Consider the following 7,969-nt stretch of genomic DNA (forward strand, 5'->3'; position numbering starts at 1 on the left):
GCCATTAACATGATGGAGAAGACTGCTGATGGATGGCCCATATATCTGTTTAATCTGTTAGTGGAATGATGGGTGAATTCCAGGTCCGTGCTTCATAATTCTTTCCCTCTCACCTGAATTTACTCTAGGCAGCACTTCAGATAGAGGAGACCTTGTGGCAAAGGATTGCTTGCAGACATTCTGTTAAACAGAGGCCTGTCCTCTGCAAAGAAGGACGCAGGAAACTGCCTACACAAATCTTTAACAAACCTGAGATCTCAATGGTGCTTTTTCCAAAGGGAACTGGACTGTTTTTTCCCTTGAGTCCAGTTGCCTTTTGACAAAAACACCTTTGAAACAACTATGGCCTGGGTGACTGAGCATCCAGAATTAACACTGTTGAACAGCCCCCGAGAATGGCAAACTGCAGTGGGCCCTTTTTTTGCAAGCTTTTTAAAATGTCCTTGTAGATCAAGGAGGGGGGAATCTATCTGTCAAGAAGAACAAGCAATGTAATAGTTGCCATGATGGTCAAAGGGAAGGCATGGTTTGGCCTGGATTTTCTATATTTTCCCAGGTTTTGAAAAGGAACCTTGTGATTTGACTTTTTCAAAAGCCATTTTAGTCTGTCTATTATTATTTTTTTGGAAGAAAACTAAAATTCAATCATTTTAGTTAAAATTGCTGAACAGCAATTCTATTCAAGAATAGTAGGATGAAAGCAAATTTGTGGTGGCGTTTGAGCTTAAAGGTGGTCTACTTTTGGCATTAATTGATTTGCTTTTCTTGGTTTGTGAGAGCTGTGCCTTGCCTTCTATTTTAGAATAATATTATGGACTGGCTAAGAGAATAGATAATTGTGTGGGGCATCGTGACATGAGCGTGAGCCTTAATATGAATTGAATATAGATGTCTTCAAGTATGGTCAAAAAATAAAGATGGTATCAATGAAGGAATAATCGAATCTCTGCCGATTTTTAGGCATGACATCATCTTGATTTTTTTTTTTTTACTGTACTCTGGATGTCCTTTTCTGGATATCAAATCTTGACAGAACACATCCAAAAGACAAAAAAGGGTAGAAATAAATGTGCATTTTATTATCAACTCAAAAGTAGAAACCTCATTTTACAGGTGAGCAAGTAGCGTAATTTCATACGGAAGGAAATTCCACATTTAAAAAGAAAAATTACGCACTTCTATCAAAGTGGCCTGTAGCAAACTCAAATAAATAGTGAGCTGATTTATGATAAGAAAAAGTACAGACAGGAAAGCAGACGAAAATAATTACAATCCACTTGTTAAATCGGTAGCTGAAACAGGAGATGTCATCCACTTCTCCAGGTATAATCCACTAAGCAGTCTCTGGTTTATAAAAAAATAAGCATGTTTTTGCTGCAGAATTATATTCTGAAATCTTATAAAGTACTCCTTTTAGGAAGAATCAAGCGTATAAATATATATATTAGAACCTACTGCAATAAAGAAATGGCTGCCACGTTGTACTCATTTCAGCAGAGTTTATGCAAAAATTCCTGAGGCTCAACACATGTTTGTGTTTGTTTTATTAATAAGAATGCCTCCTTTTGTTAATTCAGTAAGATGTGCAAGCAGGCAAATCTCACTGCAAACAGAGCATGTGAGGATAGGATTCTCATCCTTTCCCTTTTGAGCAATAGGCTCAATGAAAATCGTTCTAATTCCCCATTGATATATAGAAAAGAAAAAACAGCTTGTATTAGTGGCAGTCCATAAACCAACCCAAAATGAAGAAAGACGCGGAGCCCATTTTTTGGGGGAAAAAATAAGTAGATAAGAGTTCCCTCACTTCCAAATGTGGAGTTTGTCATCCTGGAGATGATAAATGATTATCTTGTGAAACAAAGGACCTCAGATGGCAACTGGAAGGTAAATGTTGAGGTTTAAGTAGAAGGCTTTCTAGAATCAGGTCCTTATGATCTGTTTGGATTGATCTGTTTAACCACCTTATTCTGATTCAGATGGCTCTTCCTTAGGCATCTTCAAATTGGATGGAGAGTTGCTTGGGAGAGGGTTCAAGAGGTCAGGTGTCTTAGTAGTAGCTTCTCCAGAGCTATTGCTGTCTATTAAGGAGGCCATTAAACAATGCTGGTATTGCTCCCTTGTGATCTGGATTAGGAAGAGAAAGCAACTATTCAAGAACTTACCACCAGCAATCAAGGGCATGGGATAATTTGGGGAAATGATGCTCCAGCTATTTTGTGGAGGAACCAGCCAGAAATGTATTAAGCAGGCCAGAAACCAGAAAGGACAATGGACCAAGCAGAAACCAAGGAGATTGACTGGGTTGGCTTAGCATGCAAAGCCTAATTAGTTTAGCTATGGTTTGTAGAATAAAGATTTAGCTGGAGTCACAAATCAGATGAAGCCCAAACTAAATAAATAACGTTATGCTTCGTGTGATATGAGTGTAACCACCAAGCCACATATAGGCTGGAAAGGTGGACTGGATGACAAGCTGCCATATCAAACTGGGCAAATAGATTGTGCCAGATCTCTAGAGTTATGAAGCTTGTACACAAATGGAGGGCATCAGGTTGAGGAACGTTTCCTTGTAGGAATGTGCTAGAACTGAAGATTCAGCCTTCATACAAATCTGCCACCATAATATTTTGTCTGTCCCTAAAGAAGGGAGGAAACCATTAAATCAACTGAATGTTAATTAAGTTCTTTAGAATTTGATAGGCAAATCTGTGGAAGCAGAAATGAGGAATCAATGGTTCTCCAGATGTTTCTGTTGGTGCAGTTGAGTAACATCTGCAAGATCATGGGTTCTCTTAATCTGATCTATAATTACTGGGTTATTGACAGCTTAGAATAGATTTATGACTCTCACAGAAGTCCCTCACTGGCTCACTTTGATGTACAGGAGGTCACTGAGGGCTCGGACAGTGAAATCAGCCATATATTGCAGGCTGGTGCTGGGGAGGACCTGGTTGGTGCTGAGGCTTCTGAGGAAGGCAGAATTCATTTGTTCAAAGCTGATCCGGTTGATGCTGCTGAAGAAAGACAGGGAGCTGCTCTCAAGCCCTAGACATTGTGGACAAGGAGACAAAAATTGTAGCCTGTGGTTCGATCCTCTCTCCAACCTGTTCATCGCTGTATTCTCCTATCCATCTCTCCAGGCTCGGCCTTTTCAACTGGGGCATTTTTAGTGGACTAAAGTATGGTTTATTTAAGCTTCCTTTGCTGAAGAATCTACAGGGCCATAGTCCCATTCACCAGGTTTATAAACTATAATGACTGGATTTACACAACATGTTAAAAAAAAAAAAAAGACCAGCCATTTTGGAACCGAAAAGGATGGTGGATGCAGCCACTGACTAGCTGGGCTCCTCATGGTTTCAGGAAGAACTTTTCCAGCTCTGCCATGGACAAACACTCTTGAATCACCCGAGGCCACAGAAAGTCGCTTTGAAATGATATGGGCAGTAAATAAAGTTTAATAATTAAATAAATTGCACGGGCTGCCCCTGTATTTTTGAGCAAATGCAGGGCAGTCAGATTTTCTAGCTACCGCAAGTTCTCCTTTTCCCCTCAGCTATTTTTCAAGGAGGCTTTCATGAAGAAGACAAAGTAAAACACACAAGACTCTGGTTTTTACTTTGGTTGCTAAAACTCAGTTACAAACCCAGAGGCTGCATTTGCACAGCAGATTTGACTTTTAAGCTCATAGTTGTTTTTGCAAGATGGGCAACCACGCCAATTGATTCAGACTGACAAGATACTAACTTGTTTAATGTTCATATGGTTAATTTTGGAGGGGCTTATCAGGCTGTATAAATCCAGCCTGAATCTTTTGATGATGATGATACAATGCATCATGCAAACATATGAATATCACTAGCATTAAGAGGGTTGTGTGAACGCAGCCTTTGCCTAGCTCTCTTCCAGAAAAGATTGGACAGCCATTTGTCTGAGATGAATAGTCCAACCTCCTGTCTTGGGCAGGAGGTTGGACTAGAAAACCTCCAAGGTCCCTTCCAGCCCTATGACGTTATTCCCTGAGCACCTTTGTAAAGGCAGAGAAGAATTAATGTGTGAACTATACTACAATTCAAACCACCAGAGGGCGCTAAATAGCACCTGATTTATTAGTGTCCTCCATCAGTCAGCAAAGAATCTTAATCAGTGTCAAAAGTACAATTTGCAATTAGATTCTTCGGCCAAGGGGAGCAATTAAACTTTATAACTTGGACGAAGCTTCAAATCTCATGCTAGAGCTAGAGAGATTTAAAAAAAAAAAAAAAAAAAAAGACAGATTCAGCTTGTGGCTGGGGAATTCTGGGAGTTGAAGTCCACAAGCCTTAAAGTTGCCAAGGTTGGACACATCTGCATTAGGCAAAGCACACATTTGAGCAGAGAGCACAAATTGGCAAATTACCTGTTGGGATGGATGGCCCTAGAGCCATGACCCCATAGTAGGAGAAGGGTCCATTCTCAAACTTCATGTTTTCCTTACACGCTTCTACCTCCACCTTCCCCTGGAACAGAGAAAAGATTACAGTTGGAAAACTCTTATTTTGGCAGACAAGATATGAACTGGGCTGTAGCTGAAATCTCACAGCATCTTAGCTGAACCGTGCAGGTGGGGCTCCTGGGCCACCCACAGTGTATGAGTGGAAAAGGCCCATTCATGGGCCTGAAGGGAGAAGAGAAGACTGCATCGTACCTGCAAGATGAGGATGAAATAGTCTGCCATCTTATTCCTTTGGTACAAGTAATGGTGGGGGGAGTCCTTGAAGTTCTCGTCAAATTTCAGCTCACAAATGACATCCCGGTGCTTCAGCAGACGCAGCAGGTATTTTTCAGAGATGAGGGTGGGGAAAAATTGCAAGATCTCTGCATGATGGGGAAAGGGCACAGGGATGAGTGTTCCCAAGGACATTTTTTTCCCCCAAAACTAAAGTCACGGTAGATAAATATTCCCCCAAAGCTGTAATACACAGTAACAGAGTTGGAAGGGACCTTGGAGGTCACCTAATCCAACCCCCTGCTCCTGCAGGAGACTTATACTATTTCTGAAAGATGTCTATCCAGTCTCTTCTTAAAAGCCTCCAGTGTTGGAATAAAACACTTTATTTCAGCTGCTGAAATAAAAGTCTACCTGCCAAACTCAGATACAGGATGTTCCTCAATTTACAGCCACAACTGGGATTGGAATTCTTGTTGCCAAGGAAGATGGTTGTTAACAGAGTCATGTCCTATTTTACCAGCTTGTTTGCCAGGGTGGTTAAGTGAATCACTGCAGTTATGAACTGAATCACATGATCCTTAAGCAAATCCACCTTCCCCTATTAACTTTGTCAGAAGCCCCTGAAAAAGGTCACAAATCATCTTGACATGACTTGTGCAATCATCATAAATACATGCTGGCTTGTGCAATCATCATAAATACATGCCAGTTGCCAAGCATCCAAATATTGATCCTGTGACTGTGGGGATGCTATGACAGTTTAAGTCAGACATGTCAAACACAAGACCCGCGGGCCGGATGCGGCCCGGGGAGGGCCCAGATTTGGCCCCCTGGGGCTGTCCCAGAAATGGCAAGGGACCGGCCCCTGCTGCCCCAGCCCTGGCCCACCGCAATGCAGGTGGGTGCCTTGGAGCACGTGCAGGAGCACGTGTGTGTGTGTGTGTGTGTGTGTGTGTGTGTGTNGTGGTCTCCCATCCTATAGCTGAGGATGCTTTGGTTACAAAGCCAGGTTTCCTCGCATGGAGAGGGAGTGGGCCTCCCTCTGACCCACGCACTTTGTCCTCCTGCACCCACCATGAGCAACCTGGCCAAGGAGAGTGAGCACAGCAGCAGCAGCATTGAGGAGGACATAAGTGCAGCTGGGCACCCCCTCGGGGAAGTGTGGCTAGGCTATGCAGGGCTGGGGGGCCCTGGTGCTGTGGGAGCTCAAGGGCCGAGCTGGGCACTTGACCTCCGCTGCCCAGGGCTCTGGCCAGTCCATGCCACTGTCCAGGGGGCCCGTGCACAGCCTGAGGCTCAGTGAGGCTCCTCCAGTGGACCATGCCCTGGCGCTCGCCCCGTCCCACCCACCCTTCCCCACCCTTGGATGCGCCTCATTCCTGCCCAGGCCCGCACAGGTGCCCCTGACGTGAGTGACATGGAGCTGGCCATGCCCACCCAGCCCTCTAATGGCAACCACGATGCTGATGCGGCCCTCGATGAAATTGAGTTTGACACCCCTGGTTTAAGTCCAACAACTGATCATGTCACTTTTTCAGTGCCATTGTAACTTAAAATGGTTGCTAAACAAATGATTGTAATTTGAGGACTACCTGTACAATACCAGGCATTGCCTCTGTTCCGTTTGTGCTGTTGCTTGGAACAGATCACTTATGCCAAGCAGGGCCAGCCCTGTCATGAGTTGCTGTTGCTGTGGCCGGTGGGCTCCTGTGTGATGGAATGTGCATCTGGAGAAGAAGCGGGGGTACTTTTGACAACCCAGAGCTTTCCCAGAGGGAGGCCCAGATTAAGAGACTGGGCCGTCCTGAGCTGGATGGGAGATGGGAGAAGAGATTCAGGGCAACCACACCCTAGAACAGAGGTGGACAATCAATTTTCCCAAAGGGCCACATGAGAAACGGGGGGTGTTATGGACCCACACATTACTGGGAAGGTGCATAGGCACCCACGCATGCAGATATATGTAAACTGGAAAAAGAATTACGGCCGCCTTCAAAATAAAGCAATGCAGTTGCATTGCATGCATGCATACACGGATTAACTTTTGATTTCTAATGTCCGAGTGATGTCACACAGGCCGGGAAAGGACAATCAAAGGGTTAGATGTGACCCGGGGGCTATAAAATGCCCTTGAGGTTCTGAGGATACATCAAGTAGGTAAGAAGGTTATATTCTGTCTGTTTGGGTGAAGCAAATAGAGCAGGGCTTTTCAACCAATGGTACGGGTACCACCTGTGGTACATTGGCACCTGGCAGGTGGTACGCGACCATCCTATAAAAGTGGTAGCGGGGGAAGGGAATGAGCTGAACCGGTGGCAGCACCGCACAAGCCTGAGCGAGAGATGGCTGGAGCTGCAGGGCTGTCAGGGCTCAGCGGAAGCACCAGGATCAGCGCTCCTTTGGGACTGTCAGGGCTCAGAGGAATGCCAGGATCAGCGCCAGGCTCCAGCTGGAGCTCGGTGCTGATCCTGGCGCTTCTGCTGAGCCCAGAAGAAGCGCCGATCAGCTGGAATGTTGCAGCATCTCCAGGGTCTTGTGATTTACATTCAACTGATTCATATTTATAACGGTCACAATGTCCCAGGGTCGTGTGAAGTGACCAAAACGTGCTGCAACCACCCAGCAGACGGGGTGGAATAAAAACCACACACACACACACACCCCACCGCTGCCAATCCTCAACAGAAATGCTCACAACAATGAAAACCTCGGACAGGAGGAAGAGCGCCGCCGGGAGGGCAGGCAGGTGTCTTGCTCGGCTGTGGCTTGGGGGGCACTTTTTTCAGTGCCATTGTAACTTCGAACAGTCACTAAGCAAACTGTTGTAAGTCAAGGACTACCTGTACTTCACTTTTTTTTTTTTGGTCATCAAGTTTTTGACCCCTTGCTAGGTGACTGGTGGTACTCGGATGTTGCCATATCCTAAAAGTGGTACAATGGGGTGAAAAGGTTGAAAAGCCCTGAAGTAGAGGATTGGACTCGATTGGGTTTGGTGTGTCGGCTTTGGGCTTGCACCTGACATGCTACCTGTGGAGAGGAAGCGATGGGCAGCCAAGAGCAGCTGCTTGGAGATCTTTGCTTCGACGTCATAATCCCTGAAAGCAGAGAAATCCCACTTCCTTAGTCCAGTGACTCTTCTTTTAGACCGATTGTCAACTGCAAAGGTAAAAGGCAAAGAAAAGGTCACCAACACATTCAGGCTGGACAGCCAAGGAGGTGTCAAAAGGTTGGCCTTGAAGTGGAGAGAACTGGATT

General features: G+C 45.0%; 1 protein-coding gene across 1 annotated transcript in view; it reads right to left on the minus strand.

The window, feature by feature from the left end:
* Window positions 1-1,965: 1,965 nt before the first annotated feature.
* Window positions 1,966-7,969, minus strand: part of LOC107289903 (metal transporter CNNM4-like) — a 12,797-nt gene continuing 6,793 nt past the window's right edge. The window contains exons 3-7 of the mRNA XM_015818726.1: window positions 7,742-7,870; window positions 4,691-4,860; window positions 4,403-4,502; window positions 2,876-3,048; window positions 1,966-2,127 (exon numbers count right to left, since the gene is read on the minus strand). Coding sequence (XP_015674212.1) covers window positions 1,966-2,127; window positions 2,876-3,048; window positions 4,403-4,502; window positions 4,691-4,860; window positions 7,742-7,870 — 734 coding nt within the window. The remainder of the gene's footprint in view (window positions 2,128-2,875; window positions 3,049-4,402; window positions 4,503-4,690; window positions 4,861-7,741; window positions 7,871-7,969) is intronic.

This window comes from Protobothrops mucrosquamatus, unplaced genomic scaffold (assembly GCF_001527695.2).
Source record: "Protobothrops mucrosquamatus isolate PMUCROS unplaced genomic scaffold, P.Mucros_1.0 scaffold781, whole genome shotgun sequence".
NCBI classification, from domain to species: domain Eukaryota; kingdom Metazoa; phylum Chordata; class Lepidosauria; order Squamata; family Viperidae; genus Protobothrops; species Protobothrops mucrosquamatus.